General features: G+C 44.2%; 1 protein-coding gene across 8 annotated transcripts in view; it reads left to right on the forward strand.

Annotated features, from left to right (window-relative positions):
• The window catches only part of LOC147007501 (sperm motility kinase 1-like), a 70524-nt gene that overhangs the window by 16442 nt on the left and 29400 nt on the right, over positions 1-24682 (forward strand). For 4 of the 8 annotated variants that reach the window (XM_085867013.1, XM_085867012.1, XM_085867016.1 and 1 more), the window contains exons 1-9: positions 227-496; positions 683-769; positions 7363-7401; positions 7739-7787; positions 10433-10498; positions 11819-11889; positions 12028-12084; positions 18383-18505; positions 21510-21588. In XM_085867013.1, the coding sequence (XP_085723139.1) occupies positions 257-496; positions 683-769; positions 7363-7401; positions 7739-7787; positions 10433-10498; positions 11819-11889; positions 12028-12084; positions 18383-18505; positions 21510-21588 (811 nt within the window). In that variant the 5' untranslated portion in view covers positions 227-256. Of the gene's footprint in view, positions 1-189; positions 497-682; positions 770-7362; positions 7402-7738; positions 7788-10432; positions 10499-11818; positions 11890-12027; positions 12085-14113; positions 14350-18382; positions 18506-21509; positions 21589-24682 lie in introns of those variants that run through there. The other 4 variants (XM_085867017.1, XM_085867018.1, XM_085867019.1 and 1 more) reach the window with 3 other exon arrangements.

The following is a 24682-nucleotide window of genomic DNA, read 5'->3' on the forward strand; positions in this document are numbered from 1 at the left end:
TCCACAAGCCCCGCCCCCACACCCCGTCTCGCCCCGCCCTCACACCCCGTCTCGCCCCGCCTCCACACCCCGTCTCGCCCCGCCCCCACACCCCGTCTCGCCCCGCCCCACACCCCGTCTCGCCCCGCCCCCACACCCCGTCTCGCCCCGCCCCCACACCCCGTCTCGCCCCGCCCCCGCCCCAGAACCGTTATTCAATTTTTAACGGCCCATGATGACGTACAATGAAGGGGGCGTTCCCATTCGCTCCCAGGGAATGACGTCACTTTGTATTTGTTTGTTTCACTCGAGTGAAGACGTTGGTAGTGATAACACGTTTCCAACGTTCTCTCTCTTTTCCAATATCCTCGAGTGCATTTTGACAATGAGACTAATTGAGGTTTTACCTCAGGGAATTAGTTTTCAGTCTCCGTTTGAAAACGAGGAGAAATCTCCTGACAAGCAGGAGGTGAATATTTGGAGACGTGAAGAGGGTTATCCCCACGAGATGCCCAAGGTGAACCAGATGTTCCATTTCCTCTTGATTCTCTTCCCCAGGTGTTCATGTTCACCTTGTGTTCAACCCCCAGGTTCATCCTCCACACGGACAGAATGTGAAATATTATTTTTATATTTTATTGTTTCCTTCCCTGTGACAGAAAGTCCTCTCGGAGTGGAATGAGGTTTCTATGTTTCCTTGCAGGTTCCGAACCTGGAAATTTTCCAGATACTTGGAGCAGGAGCCTTTGGGACGGTATACAAAGGGACACACCTGGAATCTGGGAAACAGGTAAGGATGTGAGCGGTTTGTTCTGTTTGACTCATTCATTCGTTCCTCGGTGTAATTCATTCGTTGCTCGGTGTAATTCATTCGTTGCTCGGTGTAATTCATTCGTTGCTCGGTGTAATTCATTCGTTGCTCGGTGTAATTCATTCGTTGCTCGGTGTAATTCATTCGTTCCTCGGTGTAATTCATTCGTTCCTCGGTTTAATTCATTCGTTCCCCGGTGTAATTCATTCGTTCCTCGGTTTAATTCATTCGATGCTCGGTGTAATTCATTCGTTGCTCGGTGTAATTCATTCGTTGCTCGGTGTAATTCATTCGTTGCTTGGTGTAATTCATTCGTTCCTCGGTGTAATTCATTCGTTCGTCGGTTTAATTCATTCGTTCCCCGGTGTAATTCATTCCAATGACTGACAGGACATGAGGTCGAGATACAAGGAGTCGTCAACCAACCAATTAGTCCAGTCATTTTAACTTTTAATTGGAACAAATTGCAACAGAATATTTTCCACCACAATGCATTTCTTTGAGGTCCCCAAAACAACATACTAAAAGTCCCAAAAAATCCTGATAGGGGAAAGATGGCTAATTTGCATAAATCCAAAATAGCCGCCAAAATTCAATAATTTGGTATAATGTGACTTGTCGAAGGGCAATTTGAATGTTTTAAAGTTCTAGAGTGGGGTTTTTGCCCTTGGGCTTTCATTTGGAAAAGGTTACAATTTGATTTGATGACAGGTTCATTTGCATATTAATTAGCATATTTTCAAAATGGCCGCCGAATGCATATGCTGATCCTATTGTAGGCTGGTTTTAATTATAAATAATCTTTAAATTAATTTTTAGTTGAAGAAAATCTCTTTACTTCAGCAAATTATGGCACCAAAAGAGTTGCATGGCATGATGATATAAAGAGACCACTAGAAATAAGATATAATCATCTGATTTAAAGGGGAGCTTCAGTATATTGTGGGTAAGAGGGCGCTATAGCAATCATAATTATTTTCATTTAAATATGGGAAACTCTATGAAAACTAACAACAATCATTTCAAAGAAATTTCAACCAAAGAAGTGCGACACTGTTTTTACTTGAATTTAAAATTTTACAATTTTGTATGTTATGAATGGATTCGGTGGTTACTGGATGATTAAATATCGAAGTATGGTGTGGAATGTACAACAGCAATCATACAAAGGCATTGTAGAATCATCAGTCACCCTGTTATCATACAATATTTAACATGGACAGTGGGCACATCGATTAATAAAGCATCGATGTACATTGAAATAACTCTTTATCAACTAAAATGTCACTTCTAATTAAGTATAAAAAAGTTAGTCACTGTTTTCTTTCTGAGTCATTCTTACATCAATTAAATGTATGCCCTGTACCTTGTTGAAAGACATGAAACCTGGGCTTGGTGTCCACATTTTATGAATTATTGCAATAAAAGGATTACAAAAATTATAATCTATTAATACCACATTTTATTTTTATTAATTCAAACCACTTCTGATGCTCCCCTTGAAGTCCTGCCCCTGTAACTATACTTTGGTTTTTAGATTGCCCTTACCATAGGATGTCTGTTCTTTACACCTCTTGTGCAGGTAATATCTATCAATTGTTACTTAAGTCTGGTGCTTCAGAATTCCTGCAGCTTATTCCTCTGCATTCTGTGCACACATCACTACAGAGGAGGCCGTGGTGACGACATGTGCACCTGTTTGTGCTGCATTGAGTCTTGCAGCCACAGCATATGACATTCAGTAATTCAGCTGGTGCTGGAGATTTGTCAGTCTGCTTTGGTAGATATTTACCATCTACGACATGCCAGCCCCATTCTCCTCGCTTCATAGTTCTGTTTGTTCCTTTCCACTGCATTATCTGGAAATAAACACGAAGGCTGTGATAAACGGCAGCTGCAGCCAGTCACCGACTGGGAATCCTCCGTCGTGCAAAGTCCTTCCTCGGCCCACCTGAGCTCGTGACCACTTTCAAAGCTTTTGTCTACAGCCTGATGGAGTACTGCTCTCCTCTCTGGGCTGGTGCTCCTGCCTCCCACCTTTCTCGGATTCACGCTGTAGAAACCAAGGCATTTCGGATCATTGGCATCTCCCGCAATGAGGCTGAGTCTTTGGGCCTCTCACTCAATCACCAAAACCAAAACTAAAGTGGACCAAAACTTTAGGAGTGGCGAACTTTTAACAAATCAAATAAATCACCGAGAGGCCAAAATATATTGAAATATTGAATTTGGTAGCCATCTTGGATTTATGCAAATTAGACGTCTTTCCCCTATAGGGATTTTTTGGGACTTTTAGTATGGTGTTCTAGGGACCTCAAAGAAATGCATTGTGGTGGAAAATATTCTGTTGCAATTTGTTCCAAGTTTGGCCAAATATGAGGCTAAAATGACTGGACTAAATGTCTCTCAGAGTCTCGAGGTTTATTGGTGTAAATTCACATGTAAAGGTCAAATGAACAGAACAAACATTGAATTGTAAATATTCGGATATTTATTAATGAAACAGGTTTACAAATGATCACGTGTTGTAATTTTGTTGAGTTTTGATTGTCCAAGATATCTTTCAATCAGTCAATCTACGTCACAATGGAATGAACAAAGCTGGACAACCACGGTGTGTTCAGTTCCCAGCGAGCGCTTGCCAAGCCTGCCGTTCCATCTGGACGGTTTGGAGTGGAGTGCTGACTTGAGTGCTTCAAGTTCCGTCCACAGAATGAGAAAATCAAGTTTGGTTTAATAAATAAATACGTCTCCACTTCACATTTAATCGTTTTTTTTCTTGAATAAATATCTTGAAACGGATATTTTAACGCCACATCATCTCGAGGATACTTTTCCTGCAGGACCGACATTTACGTGCGGTGTTCATCTGCTCTGAACTGTGAAAAAGTACTGAGAATGACAGCACGATGTATTGTTGTTGGTTGTAGCAAAACTATCAAAGATGTTGTGAGGATCCGTGTTGGACCAAAACATTCAACTGAAAGGAGAATTTGGACACCGAGGTGAAACTGAGCAGAGGAACGTGGCACGGCCAGACTGGTTGAAGTGGAATTTGCAGCACCCAGTTTGAAGATGATACGTTGGGAGTGGGAGGGTGTTGGGGGTGTTTGTCCAAGTGTGACGGAGTGGGAGGGTGTTGGGGGTGTATGTCCAAGTGTGACGGAGTGGGAGGGTGTTGGGGGTGTATGTCCAAGTGTTACCGAGTGGGAGGGTGTTGGGGGTGTTTGTCCAAGTGTTACCGAGTGGGAGGGTGTTGGGGGTGTATGTCCAAGTGTGACGGAGTGGGAGGGTGTTGGGGGTGTATGTCCAAGTGTTACCGAGTGGGAGGGTGTTGGGGGTGCATGTCCAAGTGTTACGGAGTGGGAGGGTGTTGTGGGTGTATGCCCAAGTGTTACCGAGTGGGAGGGTGTTGGGGGTGTTTGTCCAAGTGTGACGGAGTGGGAGGGTGTTGGGGGTGTATGTCCAAGTGTTACCGAGTGGGAGGGTGTTGGGGGTGTATGTCCAAGTGTTACCGAGTGGGAGGGTGTTGGGGGTGTATGTCCAAGTGTTACGGAGTGGGAGGGAGTTGGGGGTGTCTGTCCAATTGTTACAGAGTGGGAGGGTGTTGGGGGTGTTTGTCCAAGTGTTACGGAGTGGGAGGGTGGTGGGGGTGTTTGTCCAAGTGTTACCGAGTGGGAGGGTGTTGGGGGTGTTTGTCCAAGTGTTACCGAGTGGGAGGGTGTTGGGGGTGTTTGTCCAAGTGTTACCGAGTGGGAGGGTGTTGGGGGTGTTTGTCCAAGTGTTACGGAGTGGGAGGGTGGTGGGGGTGTATGTCCAATTGTTACAGAGTGGGAGGGTGTTGGGGGGTGTATGTCCAAGTGTTACAGAGTGGGAGGGTGTTGGGGGTGTATGTCCAAGTGTGACGGAGTGGGAGGGTGTTGGGGGTGTATGTCCAAGTGTTACCGAGTGGGAGGGTGTTGGGGGTGCATGTCCAAGTGTTACGGAGTGGGAGGGTGTTGTGGGTGTATGCCCAAGTGTTACCGAGTGGGAGGGTGTTGGGGGTGTTTGTCCAAGTGTTACGGAGTGGGAGGGTGTTGTGGGTGTATGCCCAAGTGTTACCGAGTGGGAGGGTGTTGGGGGTGTTTGTCCAAGTGTGACGGAGTGGGAGGGTGTTGGGGGTGTATGTCCAAGTGTTACGGAGTGGGAGGGTGTTGGGGGTGTATGTCCAAGTGTTACCGAGTGGGAGGGTGTTGGGGGTGTATGTCCAAGTGTTACCGAGTGGGAGGGTGTTGGGGGTGTTTGTCCAAGTGTTACGGAGTGGGAGGGTGTTGGGGGTGTTTTTCCAAGTGTTACGGAGTGGGAGGGTGTTCGGGGTGTATGTCCAAGTGTTACGGAGTGGGAGGGTGTTCGGGGTGTTTGTCCGAGTGTTACGGAGGTGCACTGTACATCCTGACACAAGAATTTTTTTTTGAAATTTTTTTTCCAGCGATTCTTCACCATTGACAGATGGGGCCAAAAATGAAATATAGCACGATATCTCAAAACGTTGTGAATGGATTGTGACAAAACTTGGTGAATGAGTTGGTTGGGTGAAGAGAAGAAGCCGATTCGATTTTGATTCATGCCCAGATCCAGATCCGTCCTATCAGTGGTATACAACACGTAAACTGTTCAGCCAGGCGGAGGGATGCGCTCCACCGGGTGCCATTCTGGTTATCCTGGAACGGCCTCTGTATCGAGATTACATGAAGAAAGAATGCTCCAGGCAGCTTTCCAACACTCAGAGGTTTAAAAAATTTTTAACTTTATTTTAAAACAGTTAACCTCCAAGTGTGACGGTAAAAATCGTGCTTTCTTCACACACAACCACCGTTCCACCAGACTGGGAGGAGCCAACCACTACGCTCCTCCAGGCAGAGATGAGCAACACATGAGCAGAGTGTAAATGTGCATGAAGCAAAACATGAATATGCATGAGGCAATACATGGGCGGAGCATTAATGTGCATTTTTCATCCAAACTTCGTGACATCACACTGGTTACCACAATCATAACAGAGAAGTGTTTCATCAAAATTCCACGACACTCGACTTGACATTCCACGAAAGCAGAGTCCGAATCGATGGTTGCAAGAAAGATTACATCAACTCGAGCATGTTTGAGTGTGCAATGGTAAACTGCTTAATTCTGGAACAAACACTGATTGAAACTGAACAACACCATTGAAACTATGTCAGGATAACATCATCTGATCCAATTCATCGTAACATACGGTGGACATTTACAATCATTGTATGTCAATATAGACCAACATTGTGCTCGTTTCCTGCTTTTTCATGCTCTGTTGAAAGGTTATAACTTGAGACAAGTCTGACGACGACGATGGTTCACGAGCGGTATTTGACGATGTGGATTGTTTCAGAAGTCAAGGATGAGACAATGTGACAATTTTTGACCAACTTATAAAAAATGATCAACATGATGTTGATCATGAGTGACGGGTTATTCACTGCATAACGTCGAAAACCCGGTTTCGCTCAACAACTTTCAAAATTTGACCTTTGCAAAACCTTTAAAGCTCACAAAACAATGTTGTGGACATTAAAATAAGGAAAGAGGATATGTGCGATAGCTTATTGGAGTTAGTTCGACGAAGAAGGTCGAAAACCCGGTTCAATTCCCACAACTTTGAAAATTTGACCTTTGTGACCTTCAAAGGTCAAAGGTCAAGGATTATGACCTTTGGTGCAAAACTTCCGCTGGAACATTCCAGGAACAATATAACGTCATATAGGCTATATGGCATTTCACACTCCTCGGATTGTCCATACTTTGATGAAATCAGCGTAAAAACAAACTTGAAGGGGGGCGCCACGGGCCAAGTGTTCGAGATAGAGCAAAATGGTTTCAAGTCTTAAGGTGGGGAATGACGTCAAGATTATGCATAACAAATATTGTCATCCGAGCTCTCAAAGTTTGGGCGGTCATATGATTTTTATGTCAAAATTCGAAATTTTCTAAGTTCGTGACCTTGTGGCGTTGAGCTTGTGACCTTGACCTTGGGACGAAAATGAAAAATCGAGCTCCGTGGGGCTATGCAGGTGCCATTGGGCGAACCAAATACCGAAACCACTGCCAGATTCGACAAACCATTCGGAGAAGATGGATTTTTTGTCAAAATCGCGATTTTTCAAAGTTCGTGACCTTGTGACCTTGACCTTGGGAGGAAAATGAAAAATCGAGCTCCGTAGGGCCATGCAGGTGCCATGGGGCTAACCAAATAGCGAAACGCCTGCCGGATTCGACAAACCCCCTCGGAGAAGATGCAAATTGAAATCGGCTACCCCCTAAAAGCACATGTTTTTTTGGGCGTGGCTCCACCCATAATGGGCACACCATGCTCATTTTCAGGAAAACACAACTGGATCATAATATAAACCTCCCACCAAAATTTTGTCAAGATTGGATCAAAACCCATGTAGCTATGCTCGGGACAGACAGACAGACAGACAGACAACAATAACGAATATAGTGGTCACTTATTTTTTTCGTGAAGCAATTGTTCCATATGTTTGCTGTTCCTTCCCCAGGTTGCAGTGAAGTGCATGAAGAGAAAAAATTGGAAAATGGTGAGTTTCTGGGAATGTGGTGAATGTAGGACCATTTACATGGAACCCCACCAGCCATTGGGACGATACAGGCTGTTTGTGACGTTTAAACCCACACGTAATCATGTGAGAATGTACAGAGGTAACGGAAACGGCAGCAAAATGGTGGATGTTTCTGAGTCTCTGCCACGAAAGATCATCAGTTTCGATATTTGGGATTCCTGTTCCCGGAGGATCCTCAGCACCTCCTTCTGTAAATTTTTAACTGGTTCACTTACTTTATATGAGATAAATTAAATTATTGAAAAAATGATTGCCTATTATTGACAAGTTTGATCTATTTGTTTTTGTTTTTCAGCTCTCTGATGAAGGGAGAATGTTACTGCAGGTTGATCATCCAAACATTGGTGAGTGTGTGCATTGCATCCTTTCCTTGAGCTTTTACATCGATTTTGGTGATGGCTCTGACTTGTGCAGTTTGTTCTCATTGTTTCTTAACACAGCACAGGTATTGCTGAGTCGTCGAGACTGGAAACCCAATGAATGACAGAGCAAATGTTCACACAGTTTGAGGAACCATTGACCAATAATCTATAATAATAAATGTCAGTGTGTGTTCACAAGTTCGTCTACCCGTCTCCTCCATAATTCCAAAACCATGAAACCTCACGGCCCCAAATTTGCATGCACACGAAGGGATCTTGTAGGGAATACATGAATGAAAATTGGGTGTTTGGGTTAATTTAAACACCCCTTTTGCAGATAATTTATGCGGTAAATACTAAATATCACAACAAAAAAAACAAAATAAGCCTCACAAAAATAGTGGGGTGCCATCTTGGTCAGCCCTCTGCAGCTCACAAGAGTCTGAAGCCGCCATATTTTTTGTCCTTCTCAACAATGCCTCGACTTGGAATAGGCTGCAACAATTTGTTAATGGAAAGTTTTTTTTTTCACTTTCCTCACTCACATTACATTGAATGCCTGATCATCAAACCTACAAATCAATGGATACATGGCAATGCTTGTGAACACCCAGAGATGCAAACGTTCGTGGCTTTATTTAATTTATGTACATGCCAAAAGCTCCAAAATCTCTTAATCTAAACCGAATTTCAAAATTTAAACTTTTTATTGATTTCAACAGCAGTTTTGATTGATAAAGAAGTGTTCACTTGTCCAATTCGGACATCGCTTGACATTCCAATCGTCTCCGGATGCATGGTGATGACACAACCATTCGGAAATCGCTTGCTTCGTCAGCCATTACTCATCAACCATTTCGCTGGAGTGCTTGCTTGAGTGCTTAAGCCACTTCGTGCGAGTATTGCAGAGTGCTCCCCGTCACTAAATATATCGATCAACTTGAACACAGTTGAGGGCTTATTCATCTGCGTTTTGACTGAACATTGCCACGGGCGGTGAGTCGGGTGGTGATTCATTTGCTGAAAATGTGAAATTTTATTTTACACCACATTTCCCCGATTTGTACCATCTTCTTTCATTTCCGACCCTTCACTTCAGCAGAGATAAATACCTATAAAACACTGTTTTGTTTTTAAAAGTTTCTTCAACTGTTTCGTTGCTTGAGTGTTTTTGGCATTTGGTGAGCGCTCTTCAAGCTTTGTTGGAGATCTGTTGGCTCGGTTCTGTTTGGGGACATTTCCGGAGTGAGGAAGCCAAAATAAATGAGATGATTACAATGAGTGAAAAATGTTTTTAGTTATTATACAAAGCAGTGAATTGCCACATCACGGCAGGAGAGCTGAGAGATACCCATGCTCTCGCTCTGAGCTGTCTCGCCTGCGTTCAAATCACAGGTCAGGTAATTCATCAATGTGTGTACCGTCTCTTGGATGGAAGTTAAACTGGACGACACATCTGCCATAATCCCCTCCTCTCCCCCTCCCCACCTTTCTCTCCCTCTCACTCCCCCTCTTCCTCTTTTTCCCCTCTCCCTCTCTCACCCCTCTTTCTGTCTCTCTTACCCTTCCCCGACTCTCAACCTTCTCTACTCTCACCCCTCACCCTGCTCCCCCACCCCCCCTCCTCTCTGTTCAGGAGACTGTTAAGGACTGTCGGTTTAGTTTTAAATTGAAAATGGCACACACACCATGTATCGTGCACAAATCAGAATAAGACTGAGCCGACCGGAGGGGTGCAAAGGTCGCTGCATGTGTCAGCATGCATGCATTCAGGCAGACCTTTCACAGGTAGATAGTATGGAATTTCAATGCTCCCACCTGGTTTTATATGAAACCAGGTGGTTAAAAAGAAGATGTTGCTGTTTGGGCACATTTTATCACCCTTCCCTACCCCTCCCCTCATGTTGTGTTCTCTTCCCTGCCCCATAACACCTTCCCTTCCCCTCACCCTGCCTTTCTTCCCCTCTCTTCACGCTGCCTTCTCTTCCCCTACCCTCATGCTTACCTGGTTCCAAACCTCCTCCCCTCTCCACCCCCCCTTACCCTGACATCTCCCGGTAGTTTCTGCTTGCTGTGTTCACGTGCTGTTTTGGCGTATCCCATGTTGATCAATTCTGACTACCCCCTCCCCCCTTCTCCACAAGTCCCACGATCAAATGCATTTCGAGAACTCCCCTCGCGCATATCTCCTCCCAAACCCCTCCACACTTCCTCCCCTCCTCTCTTTGCCATCCTGCTCGTCTCACCCTTACTCGGAGTGTATTGTGACGTTTGGTGAGGCATCCCTCCCCCAGCCCCCTTTCTCACCCTCCCTCCCCTTCCTTTCCTTACTTTCACCTCCCTCAACCCAGCTTCCTCCCTTCCCTTTCCCTCCCCACCCTCCTCTCTCTCTCCTCTCCCTCCCCTTTCCCCATCTCTCCCCTCTCTCTTTCTCTCCATCCTCCATCCCCTCCCTCCCATCTCTCCTGACTCCCTCCCACTTGATCTCCCCCTCAGCAACGTGACGGGTTGTATTTGCTGGTATTAAATAAACCACACCAAGGGTAACATGGACCAAGTTCGTCTCGTGTTCTGATGACCCGTTTCAACATTGTTTTCATCTGTTCCATCCCGCCGTCCCCGTGCAGTGAAAATGTTTCGTTTTCAAGTTTTGAGTGACTGCGCAGCCTTAACAATGGAGTTTGTTGATGGGGGTAAGGCTTTTTCAATCCTCCTTCTGTTATGTGGTGATGTTTGTGTTCATTATCTCACACTTGAACATCGTAATCAATTTAAAATCTGTAATAATTACCCCGTGCACACAAAATGTGAAAAGCAGGGTGAAGCATTTGGTTCATGTCCGTCCATCTGTCTGCCTCATCAGTTTATGATCATCATTTATGAAGGAGGAACAACTCATTTAAATTGAACGTTTTATTTTGAACACGAATCTGAACATCAATGCGAAGACAAGTCTGTCGTTTTGTCGAACGTTGGCTCTGAATTTGTTCCGATCACACATGTGTCGAGAGGAGTGAGATGATCTTTTTACTCTGCCGTCCTGCCTGGCACTCAAACAAAATTGAAAATCATTCCAAACAGGAAACTTAGTGTTTTTAAGGACATGATGAAGGACACAAACAAAAGGTCAACGAACTGACATAACATGTCAGACAGGATGATGTTATCGATACTCGGTAAAATGGTGGTGTAATCCAGAATTAATCATTTTATCTTCCTTTAAACATCTCTGAACCTTTATTGGAATTTAATTGTATATTTGAACACCGAAGAATGCAAATTGTCTTCATAAATACTTCCAAGAAACATGCTCTATAAACATGATACACAGCATGAGGGCACGGCATGTGAGAGGTGCAGTATCGGGGGTGAAGATGAGGCCGTCACACGGCTGTGTCCGAAGCCGATTGATGCTCCAATCTATGGTGATCGATGAAGCCTCCATATTCTAAACTGTGACTCAATGTCGTCTTATTTCAGTGTTTAAGAGTGATGTGTAAGACTGCTTCAGGAGTGATAAACTTGCGGATTTTTAAACGATCTTTCAAATCATTATTTTATTTAAATTGAAGAATATACTTGAACACTACAGGGGATATCATGTTCTGTGAACTCACTCGTTTTTGTGAGTTATTTCTCCACAATTGTTTCTGAAGTTCACGTCAGAAGTTTTTGGATGACATAAAGAAACTAGAACGGCACTCTGTAGAGGACATACCGACGCCAGGCTGAACCGTTTACAATTTGAATCCCAATGATCGGCCGGATCCACATCCGGAACCAAACCAAAATTGAATCGGCTTGTTCTTGTCACCTCCCTAACTCATCCACGAAGTCTTGTCTGAATTCGTCCATAACTTGTTGAGGTATTGTTCGATGTGGATGTTGTTTCTGCCCTTATTATATCACTCAATGGTGAAGAATCACTGAATACAGTATATTCTAAATTAACTTGTACATTCCTTGTATTTACTTGTTTCTGTGAAGAGTTTCATGATGAGTTTTGTGTGCAGAAACGCTCCATGATTTCGTCTCTCGAAATGACCCTCTGTCTGAACAATTGGCTTTGCCGATCATATACCAGGTGAGTGAATCGTGTTCACAAGTGTGATGCACACGTCCGGTTCGAAATGTTGTATTGAACAGGAAACAAGATAATTGTGAACGAATTTGATCTTTACTTTCAAAAGGAATCTCATCACGTGCTTTTGATCTTTTCCAGACTGTTTCTGCACTTGCACACATCCATGATCAAAACATTGTTCATTCTGACATTAAGGTAAGAATCCAGACACCGAGATGTTTTTTTTTTTCTCGGTTCATTTCATGATTGTATTTTCATCACATAATTCACGGATTTTTTTTTCTCAAATCTCTGATTCCTACACACACAGAAATTCACAAAACTTAAGTTCATATGTTGAACATACAGACGTTACTTTTAACAACAGCAACATCTGGAAGTTCACCATTCATCAATATCATCTGAACATTGAAATTTCATTTTCATTAATCTTTGTTGATTGAGTGGAACATTTTCACTCGTAATGTAAACCTTGTATTTGGTGGTGCTGCGTTTCAACAGGAATTCATTAAATAAACTCCAATATTCTTTGGGGCTGGCAGGGTGCCCTCGAGATACCGACACTTAGCCTCTGAGTCATCTCGCCTGGGTTTGAATTTTAACCCAGGTATAATCTCTCATCGTGGTGTTTCACAAGCATGGTGATTCATCATTGTACATGCCATCCCTCAGATGCACGTTAAACTGGGGGTCCCGTCTGCTGCCATTAGTTGGTGGACGTTAAAGATCCGATGGTTTCCTTCACGGAGAGTGGGCGATTCCTTGAGGAATCTGGTGCATTGTTCATCCACCCAGATCCACTTCTGCAAGTCTGGCCAATTCTGAGCGTTTGTCACATGTTGATCGATCATTTCAAAGTTCGAGTTTTGATTCGATGGATTTTATCACTTGAAGTATTCAGGGGATCAGGAATGAAACTTCCTGTAGTAATGTTATTTGGAAGTGAAAATGATCATATTTCACATGAAAATTCACCAACTCTCTGAATGTATTTTTATATTTGTTGATAAAAACATGCGTAGACGTCTGCTTTCCTCTCCACTACTTTGGAACTTGCAATTTTAACCTGTCGACATTGCACAGTCCTGCAAATGATTCAATGACACCATACATTTCACTCCCTGGTATGACGAGTTCAGGAAATTGAGCATGTTTTCTGGGTCGATTTGAAAAGCTCGAGGAACGTTTTGAACATTAAGTGTGCTGATATGTAATGAAAATCTGACACCACAGTGAAGTAGCCTGGTATGTACATTAAAGTTTATAAGGATCATATTAAACCATGCAGCTGTTGGTGAGATACCCTGTAAATCCACCTTCTTCTTTTATATCCAGCACAAGGCTGCCGGGCAGCATCATGACTGAGGACATGGCTGTGCCACTGATTGAATCCCTCCCTTCTGAAGGTTGGGGCAGGAATTTGGAATTTGTTCCGGGTGCAGCGATAGCTCAACTACTCTTTGTGAAGGACACCGCGGGTCTTTAATGTCCACCATCGAAGACCGACAGATGAGATTGATGTTTTATGACCATCCGAAGGACAGCACATACATTGATGAATCACTCTGCCAGTGAAACACTGGGATGACATTTGAAAGGTCGGTCAGGATTCAAACCCAGGCTCGGCAATGAAGAGGCGAGTGTGCATACCTCAAGGCCATCCTGTCAGCTTGTAAATCCTACTGGGTAATATCTCCTTTTATCCTTCATCGGATAGATCTCGAGCTCAAACAAGTTTCAGAATGGTGAAATTTTTTTGAAAGTGTCATGTTTACAGCAACTTGGACAGTAATCTGCACAATTTTATTAAATTAAAGAACTGACAACATAGCTCAGAGGTAACAATACGTCCAATTGAGCTGACATCCAGGCAGCTTTGATCACAGACTGAAGTGGATCCACGTTCACACTATCAACCCAATTCTCTGCCAGGAGTGTTACATCACTGAGGTGTTGTGATTTCAGAGGAGAACTCAACCGAGCTGCACCATCTGCCAACTCTTACTTGGAGATGTTTAAGATGCCACACAACCTTTTGAAAAGTGTTGGATAAATTCCAATTTTCTGACATGGTTTTTGCCGGCTTCAGCAACATTCCGTGAAAGAGAATCTCTGGGTTGTGTCTGTTTGTGGTTGGTTATGTCTTCATCGTTATGGTATGATTTTTACGAATTGTTATCGAACCACTTTAACAAAGCCATCTCTGTTTTTATCCTCTCTCCAGCTCCAAAACCTGCTCTATAGCCCAGTGGGAGTATTAAAAGTGGCTGACTTTGGTCTTGCCAGATGTTTTGTCCGGGGTCAGCGGCTTCGAGGCAAAATAGGGACACTGACTTTGATGGCTCCAGAAATCCTAAGAGGAAGAAATTATGAAGGTCCTCCCATTGACGTCTGGGCAACTGGAGTCGTGCTCCACTTCATGTTCACCAAAAATATCCCTTTTCCAAGAAGGAGTTACGAGTGAGCATTTATACATTTCCTCTCATCATGATTTTTTATCATTACCATCATTAATGTTGTAACTTAAATTATTATTATTTTTGTTGGTTCTGACCTCTCCCCTTCTCTCTTCCTCAAAACTCCTCTGAAACATCTTCCCTCCCTCACCTCCCTTGATTTATTTTCACTTTTCCGTCCAAACCCCTTTCTTCCGTTCATTAATTTTTATTTTCTTCAATTATACATCTCTGCACCCCCTTCCCCTCCCTTCCCCCCTCTCCTTCATTTGCAAAAAGAGCTTCTGTTCATTTTCCAGAAACATTTTTCTGACATTGACATTGACATTGTTTGGAAATGTAAATGATCCCCAAAACTCTCCAATGGTGGTTCAAAATAAAAAGACGATACAGAAATTACAACCACGCTGGCTGCACACCACAACTCCCCACCTCCCAAATGTCACTGACCCATTTTCTTCCTCCTTTATGTTGTTACGGACATGGGTCGGAAAACTTTGAAAGCCCAACGTGTCCATCAAAAGAACAGGAACACCGTCTCCAACACTCAACTCCGGCTATATCTTTGTGCTCAGGGTTGGTTTGCCGTACTTGTGAGATGAATGAAGCAGATGGGGAACCGCGACTGCGACTGTGTGATGACTACCAATTGACTGAGCGAATGATTATTATGTGCCACACTCTCGCGTGTATCAGACCAATTATTCACTTGGTCCAATCCCAGGAGCGCTATTTCAGATCAAACTCCAGCAGTCAAAAAGTCAGGACACGATATCATGTCTTTCATTAACTTGTTATACAACCAGAAAATTGGTGGGAAAAATGGTGTTTTGGGAATTCAAATGGGGAAATGGTGGGAGACTTCAGGAAAGGCAAGGCAAGCAAAATTCAGAAATTTAGAGGAACTTGTACATGACCTCTTATCCACTGTGCGATATACCCTCCCTTAGATGCCTGAAACAATTACTTTGTACCTTTACGTGAAATGGATCCAGACACCCAAGGAAAGCAAATAATGCGAGGAAAAGGGTGAGAAATGATGGTGAGAAAGAAGGAGTGTGAGGTCTTTTACGAACCTCTACACACCTTCTGCAATCCTCTTTGAAGCTGTGGTCAACCTCTGCTCAGGGGTTCAGGCTTGCCTTCCACACACTCCCTCCTGGACTATTTCCTCCAATCTATCAGGGTCTCGGTCACGTGGGGGTAGCTGGATGTTCCCTCGATCTAACACGATGGACGGCATGGTCGGCAGGAATCTCGTGCGTTGTTTCGATCTCATGTGGTGGTCCCGTGGCAACACCAGAATGATGTGAATCTGTGCCGGGTTTGAAGTGTGTGTCAGTGGCTGGGTGAAAGCCATGGAAAGTATGGAAGATGGGAATGGAAGGTCAAAAGATCGGAAGAATGTGGAGGAATGAAAGTTGGCAAAGTCGAAACATAGAGAAGTGTAAGGAAAAGTTTTCTTTCAAGTGTGGAAGAGGGTCTGTGAGAGAAAAGCTGTACCACACTGTACCCAAAATTCTCTCTCTGTGCTTTGTGCATTCCTTCCTTTTTATTCCTTTTCCCACCCCCTCCCTTACTCCTCGGCTTCACAACTCTTCATTGGTGCAGGACTTGCGGGGGTGTTCAAGATCCTCCGAGATGGTCATTGGTCGATTCCTATCTTTCGACCCAGTGAGAGTGCCTGATTTGTGAAGCGAACATTACAGGCAATTTTTTCCAGGAAATAGGAGCGGCGAGGAGATATGTGCTCACCTGTCAGATTGGATGGATAGCTTCCATTTGGGGGGAACTGGCACGTCGTCTTAATATTCTCTTCCTTACTCGAGCCGATTGTGCGGGATTCTCCACAATTTCTCCATGAAAGGAAGGATGTGGGGACATCGTGATGTGTCTTTGTTCATCTTTTCTGGGAAATGGTTCGAGATGGGTGTGTCAAAGAAAGAAAGAACACGAACTTGGTCTGACTCGCATTCGCTATGCACACTTATCCCCATTAACACGCTATATCTTCATTGGGTTCAGAGAGGAAGAGGTTCCGGACAATAGGTTTTGAGGCATTCAGCCTTCTCACGAGTGGAATCGGCTGTGGTGCCATTTGAAGAGAGGAAAGGGCAGGAACGGGAGCAAACACCAGAGATAGACTTGACAAGGTGCCACCAGGTTTTAGAGGAAAACAAGTTTGAATGTTCATTTTCGAGATTGGACACATGTTGTTTTCTCGCTCTCCTGAGGGTATACACACACTTGTTGTGGGCTTTGTGGATTGATCTGAGGTTGCATTCAGTCGGATTTGCCTTCCAAAAGGAGAAGGCAAGTTGTTTTAAATAAAGCAACGGCCTCACCAAAGGATTCAGAGAAGCACGAGCGGGAGGATGGTAAGATAATTGAAGACAAGATGGGATTAATCTGTGCATATGAGAGAGAGCAGTTTTCTGTTGAAGAATTCCCAGGCTGAAATCATATCAGTGGTGGTGGATTGAGGAGACAAGTCCTGAAGTGTAAACAAATCCTCCCAACTATCCTCCCCCATGCTTCCAACCGTCGCAATATTTATCGTGAAAAACATCTTCATTCCCAAACAGCAGTATTGTTTCTGCTTTGTATATTTAAAGTTTAAATGTTCTGAATTAAATTATGTTTCAAGACATCCTTGTCCAATGTATTAATTTTTCCAAAAATGAGGCAAAATTTTCACCGCATTCCCTTTCCTTCCCTAAATGCTCCGACCATACAACAAGGGGAGCAGGAGAGAAGAGGGAAAGGTGAGGGAAGGAAAAACACAGTGGGGAACAGATGTGAGGAGATCTGTGGAAGGGAGAGGGATGGGGCAGGGCACACAGGGCAAACAAGATGGACACAACAGGAACTTTCAGGTCCCCACATGACAGGTAATTTCAGGAAGGAAAGCAGGGAATTTGAAGGAGGTGGGTTTGGGATGGATGAGCGGGGAGAGAAAAAATCGTGGTTTTGGATGGGAGAAGATTTGAGATGGTGGTGAACTGCTATTTTGAAGACCTGGAGGGAAGAGAGGGGTTGAATTGAGTGTGGGAGTTTGTTCCAAAGCCAGGAAAAAAAGGAATGAAAGAGAATATGAGCAGCGATTCTTGATTTTGGTTGCCTTACCATAAGTGGGTTGCTGGCAGACCTTGAGCACCCTGCAGAAATGAGGGTTGTGAGGGGCGAATCATATCTCTGACAGAGCAGGGGTGGGAGGCAAGGTTGGAGATGAGATGGTAGAAGATAGAAAGACCACCGACCTGCCTGTGGTGAGAGAGTGAGAGGCCCAATGACTGCCTCATCATGGGAGATACCAATGATCCGAATCGCCTTGGTTTCCACAGCGTGAAGCCGAGAAAAGTGAGAAGCAGGAGCACCAGCCTGGAGGGGAGAGCAGTCCTCTCTCTGGTTGCAGACAAAAGGTTTGTTTGGAGTCAAGAGCTCAGGTATGCCAAGGAAGGAGCTTGCACGACGGACGATGCCCATTCGGCGACTGGCTTTGAAGGCCAGTTTGGAAATGTGGCTTTCCCAGGAAAGGTCATGGCAGATCGTGAGACCCAGAAGCTTGATGAAAGGACTTCTTCAAGAGCATTGTTGAGAAACTGGATGGAGGGGTTGGGGGGGGTCTTCCAGATGGTCCTTTCAGAGAAAGATTGTGAGAGTGTGAGATTTTTCAGGCTTGAAAGGCATGTTCCACGTGTTGGACCACCTTATGATTTTATCCACATCTGCAGAGGGTGAAGAGGCTGCTGCTTGCTGATCTGTGGGATGAACCTTAACCCTTATCACCTTCCTTTTGATTAATTTCCTCAATTTTTTTTTTTTTTTAATTTCCCCAATTTGTTCCCATCTGAGTGAAGTTTTTCTTGAGCCAAGATTTTTCAGAAAGAGAACATTAAATGTTTTCCTTTGAAAATAATCTTGGATATCATTGGAATGTGGCTTCTTGTGTCGTGTTTTTTTGTTGCTCAAGGTGAGTGTGACCGTTCCCAATGGATGACGATCAATAATTTGGTACCTGTGCCATCTCATTACAGAAAATCCAGTCACCCTTCGAAGCGTTAACGCCATACCACCCTCCAGCAATGCTGAGCAAATCATGCATTTCCCTCTTGTCGTCCATGATTTGTGAGAATGCAGCAATGAGGATCTCCATGCAGGTCGGTGACCACAATGACAAGCAGTTTTGGAGATTTTATTTTGAATCCACAAACGAGTTCAGCAGTACGGTCTGGGCCGCCGATCTTGTGTTGTGTTCTTGCTGTGGTATTTTTCGGGGTTGAGATGTTATGCAGTGTTAGGGCCCTGTCATACCTTGACGTTTTAGGCAGCAATGGCCACGTTTCAAAATGTATGTAAAACGCTGGTGTACGCTGAAATTTTGATGTTTTTTTTTAAGTTTTTGGTGTATTCATAACGTGCTGATCGTTAGCATAACATATTAGTAACGGGCACAGAACGTTTCGTTGTGTTATACCAACGAATGCTTACCTTGTGGTCGGCGTTCAAAACCCATGACAAACGAGAGTTTAACTTCCCCTTTGCGTGCTATACGTATCGCCGGCGAACTCGTGGCGTAGCCAGTTCAGAACTTGCCGGACGCCGATTGAAATCAAAACTGCCTGAGAATTTGAAGTATCAACATCGCAGTCACACCTTGACGATTTTGCCAGCATATGCCATTCCATGAAAAATGTGTTTACAATGCTCGGCACACGTCAGATACGCTACAGGTAAGTTGTGTATACGTTTAGAGTATGCTGGAAATCATTGAAGTACGCTGGCATATTACCTAGTCCGTTTGATACGTCGTGAAATTTCAAGCATGCTGAAAAATTTAAGACGTACTCGACGTAAGGCTCACATGTTTCGCATGCGTTGGCATCTGTTCCTAACACGTTCCGCGATCGTTTAAACACGGCGAACACACGTTACTTGTAGGTTACTCATAAGTCGAAGCACGTAAAGGTAATGGCCAACATACTTGAAACCAAATTTCTAATCGATGAGTAACGTGCTTTGAACAAATGAGTAGCGTCAGCTTAGCCTATGTTTAACGTGCTTGGAAACTATGAGTAACGTGCATTGAAACGATGTATAACTGGCCTTGAACCAATGACTGGCGTGCTTTGAACGTAATAGTAATGTGCATTTAACCTATGAGTAGCATGTTTTGAACCTAAGTAAAACGTGCTTCTAACCTTTGAGTAACATGCTATGAACCTATTTGTGACGTATGTAAAACGCACATTGTCGTATGTAGACGAATTAAATTGACGTCTTCCGGACAACCATAGAACTTACTGAAAGTGTTTCTAACTTACTTCTACCGTGTACTGGCGTATTGGCAGCGTTTAGGTGAATTGTTATATACAAATGGGCTTCACAATAAAAACCCATCATTGTTCCAGACTCCATGGTGAGTAGACGTGAACACCGGTAGTATCAATAGTAGCAGTACTATTACTAGTAGTAGGTGTGTATGACAGTAATAATAGTAGTGGTCGTCGTAGTAGCATTGGTAGTAGCTGTATGTCTATGTCAGTAATAGTATGTGAGCGTGATGTGGAGGCTGTGGGGGATGATGGATCCTCGTTGCGTCAACGAATAGGAGAATACTTTGCACCATTGTTCGATGTTCTGAAAGGGCTAATTTTTTTTCCTCATTCCGAAGATGAAATATTTCTTTGTTTTGCTATTGAAATTATTAAAAAAGACTTTGACAAATGCATAATGTAACAGTAATGAACACAGAACGCTTCGATAACTTATAGATTAGTTATACCAACGATTGCTTATCGTGTTTTAGGCGTCCACAGCCTATGCCCAACGATAGTCGAGCGCATGCATAACGTGGGAGCGCATCGTTTATGATTACGTGACGTTTGCTATCCATTGACTGCCAATAAACTATTTTAATAAACGACTGTCACTCGCCGATTTTTTTGACGCTGGTGCAAGGCAATTCAAATCGTTTCCATTGAACGAGTTAACTTGCTGTCACTCGCCTATTGTTTTTGGACGCTGGTGCTCGGCAATTGAAATCGTTTCCATTGAACGAGTTAAATTGCTTCCACTGGACTATTGAAATGATTTCATAATAATGCTAAGTTATCCTTGGACCCACTCTGGCTAGCAGCTCGTCGAACATCGCTGGGGGCATTCGCAGGAAGTTGATGAAGGTTGCATGGTCCTCGTTCCAGAGTTCCACCATGAGCTGGTCATATATGCCGTAATGGCGTCGCCTCCCGATCCATGGTCTGACCCAGCTCCTTCTCCTCCGTTCACGTCTTCTTCTCCCGGCTCTATTGGCACCCAACTGGTGCAGTGTCAACTCGATGAGGTCATGTTGATGTTCGAGGACAGGTAGGTATTGTCGTCTCAGCCTTGCCGTATCCTCCACCTCTCGGAATGACATCAACATGTACTCACCAGGAAGTCTAAAAAAAGACGGGTTCCTCCTGCGAAGGCCCTTTTATAAACCAATTCCCCAAATCGCTGCGAATACGTCATTCTACGTCAGCTGTTTGTTAGAAACGCGTTCAGTAAGTTCTGTGGTCATCCTGAAGACTTCAAATACATCTACATACGTATTTGTTCGTACGACATGCTCGACAACTAATTCCCAAACACGTTACTCGTAGGTTATAAATAAGTCATGGGTTCCCTAAACATTACTTTGATGTGTTTCGATGCAGGAGAAACTTTCTCGTAGCGCGTTGCGAGCTGTGAACAACGTTTGTGTGCGTGCTTATAAAACGTTACCTTGAGTTTCTGAATAAGTTTTGGGTACGCAAATGTTACCTCAACGTGTTTTCACATATGAGTAACAGAGAAATAATGTGTGTCAACGATCGCATAACGTTCCTAAACCTTATGGCCAGCGTAGCAGAACGTGTGAGCCAAACGCCGAGTACGTCGTAAAATTTTAAGCATACGAAAATTTGACAAAAACCACAAAGTTCAACGATTAAAGCCAGTGTAGTATGACTTATGGCAGTGTTTTTCAGCGTGCTCTTGAGGTATACAAAACCTACCCATAACGTATTCGACGTGTGCCAGCGTATCAGGCAAATTTTTCATGAATCGTCAAGGTGTGACAGCCCCTGAATGCGGTGTATTTCTGTGATTCCGAAACTTTATTGCACAATGTTTTGTCTTCAGGAAATATTGGACCACCCATGGTGTCACAATTTCCCAGGAACACCTTGGAGAAACAACGGTCAATGTCACGGCGTCAATGGTAAGTCGTGCTCTCATTAGGTTTTTCGATGGATGCATAATTGGAAATACTGGTGGGCACTCCTGCCCTTTGAGCCAGAGTACCCTTCTCAGCCCACCTTGGGTGGGTAATGCACAGCATCACAGTCTTGGAAAAAGCACTTTGTCATTTTTGTAAGAAATTTTTATGATCACAACAAATCATAAGATAAATGAACAGGATGTGTAACACCGACTTCCACCAGAGGTGGCGCTATTTCACCCACTATCCATTTTGGAGTTAATTTCGGTGACAGCCGTGTTTTCTCCATGAAAGCAGGAAGAGGGAAACTCAGTCACAATTGAGAAGTAATTTTCAGAAGTTGGTGCACGCATGATTTGATCATAATTTGATCCTTTCTGTGACTCTCTTAAAGCATGTACTTTCAAAGGTGGATATTCTTTTCCATTCCAATTGTCATAAACGTATCGTTTTATCACATTTTCTAAATATTTGGGAGAATTGACTTGCTTGAAGAGGAATCTCTTTGCAATGAATCTTGTTCACTGGGATACACACAACAAAGAAACACAAGGAACTTTGATGCAGAAGGAGGAAATTCAGTCCATTAACCATGCACAACATCTGCACCACATCAATTTATTCAATCAAACAGTTTATCAACTTAACTTCACTTTCTTTTCAAGGCTCATAATTTTCTGGCTATTATAAGGGAGCAACCTCAACCAATGCAGGATATGGTTGTTCACTGGCCAAACGATGGGACTTCAATCTGCCCTCTCTTCACAGCTTGCTTTCCCAGTTTGGAAAGTTCATCTGATGAAGGATAACTTTCATTTATTCCTTCAGGCTTGCAACATATATGTATCCATCCTGGGCCAAGCTCGAAATCATGAAGTTACAAATCTCAAGGCTGAACTCTCAAGCTCATCTCCTTCCTCAAAGTCATGGTGGTTCTTTGTAAAGTCTTCTCTGGTGTTTGCTCCCCTTTTATCACCCCCTCCATGCCCCCAATCACCTCAACTGGTGTAACTGCTGAAGCAAGGGCAGAATGTCCAAACTCTGTCTTTGCCTCCAAATCTTGGGTCCCAAACCCATCCTGTTCTGTCCCTGTGGCACCCCGACATACCAACCCTCACTTTGACTTTGTACGCGACTCACCCGCGAAGGCAGAGAAAGTGCTCTCTGGCCTCGACCCTGCTTCAGCTTCAGGTCCAGATGGCATCGGTGGCCATGTTCTCAAATCCTACAAATCTGGTGTTGCTTCCTTTCTATCTGCACTGTTCAGTCTGTCCTTCTCCTTTGGCACCCTCCCCTCTGCTTCAAGATCAGCAAATATCACTCTCATCCACAAAAAGGGATAAAAACAGACCTGACCAACGAATGGCCAGTAAGCTTGTTTACAATTGCAAGCAAAGTCATGGAATCCATCATTATTGCTGTGGTCCAGTCCACCCTGCTTTCAGCAACTTGATCTCTAACCATCAGTTTGGATTCCATCCTGGTCCCTCAACTCTGAATATGCTTCTTCTCCCATCTGAGCTGCACTTGGTGGTGCAAAATCTATAATTCTGACCGTCTCTCTGGACATTTTTCGGGCATTTGAAACAGTCTGTCATTCTGCATTGTTTGCACAGCTCTCTGGCTTTGGTATCAGAGGCCACCTTCCTTCCTGGACTCTTGACTTTTATGCAGTCAGTGGGTTGAAATCAATGGAACCCTCTCCGACCCTCTTACAATGGAGGCTGGAGTTCCCCAAGGCAGTGTTTTGGGCCCAGTTTTGTTCCTGCATAAATGACCTATCTGATTCCCAACCATCTTTTCTTGCTCGTTTCAGTGTGTCCTCCCATCCTCCCTTTCCTCTTGTTCTCTTTATTTTCTGCCTTGATTTGTCCCATTCTTCAACCGACCTTGCTCTTGTCTGAGCCTGACCTTGCTCCTGTGCAGAAAACAAGTAAAATGTTCATGAGATCCCTTTGTAATCTCCTTTTATAATGTCTCAATTCCTGTCTCCTTCATTCACTGTTCATAGCTTCGTCGGTCGAGTCACAGAATCAATATTGTCATTGTACACTGACCCTTCTCTGAGGCAGTAAAGTCCTTCTTCAGATGTGTTGACCAAAAGTGCACATAATATTGTAGATGAGACCTTACTAAACTCTGATACAATGTTCAAACCACCTCTTTTGATTTATAATTTAACCCCTGTAAATACAAACAAAAACCCTATTTGCCCTACCTCCTTGGCACTGCGCAGTCTGCTTACCCCCGCTCCCATATCTATTACCACCCCCAGATCCCTCTCCTCTACGACACATTCCAAGATTGCCCCTTATCGCATCTTATCCGTCAAAGGGCGGAGGAGCTCCTTGTGAGCCAACGGCCATCCATATCTAGTGCCCAATTGTGTCTGCGGATGTCCTCCTGCAGTTGGGTTACTTCTTATTAGGAGGTTGGTGGCAGGATTTGCACTCCGGCCACCGTAAAACCCTTCATTCCGCAAAACGCAAAAACGCAAAAAAATCTGAAAACCCACTCCGTGGGAATACCTCCTGTGCAGCTTCCCTTCGCAGGGCAGCTCACCGGATGACAGGATCCGGATCACCGGATGGGGCAAAGCCTTCGGGACCCCCAATCTTTGATAGGAGGGAAACCACGGGGTAACATCCCTGGGTGAGATTGCGGGAGAGTGTGTCGGAGTGGTGCTGAGGTGTCGTCCACCAGACGGCGGTCTCCTTGGGTTAACCTGAGGCGGTCCCTTCGGGTGGGTGCCTGGAATGTCCTATCCCGAAGAGAGGATGATCACCTGTCTCTGTTATCATCTGAGCTCAAGCGTTTGGACATCGGGATTGCAGCTCTCTCTGAGGTTCGGAGACCGGATTGCGGCGAGATAATGGTGGGTGGTTACACCTACTATTGGTCTGGTCGCTCTGATGGTTACCATACCCAAGGAGTTGCTGTAGCTGTGTCCAATAAGCTGACCCCAATGATAATTGAGGTAACACCGGTCAACGAGCGTATTATGAGATTAAGGATTCGCCACTCCTTTGGTGTCATTTCCCTGGTCTCTATTTATGCTCTGACTGAGGCGAGTGATCTCACCGTGAAGGATGCA

The sequence above is a fragment of the Eptatretus burgeri genome, unplaced genomic scaffold (genome assembly GCF_056783735.1).
Source record: "Eptatretus burgeri isolate ZD-2024b unplaced genomic scaffold, Ebu_testis_v1 Ebu_testis_scaffold_131, whole genome shotgun sequence".
Taxonomy (NCBI): Eukaryota; Metazoa; Chordata; class Myxini; order Myxiniformes; family Myxinidae; genus Eptatretus; species Eptatretus burgeri.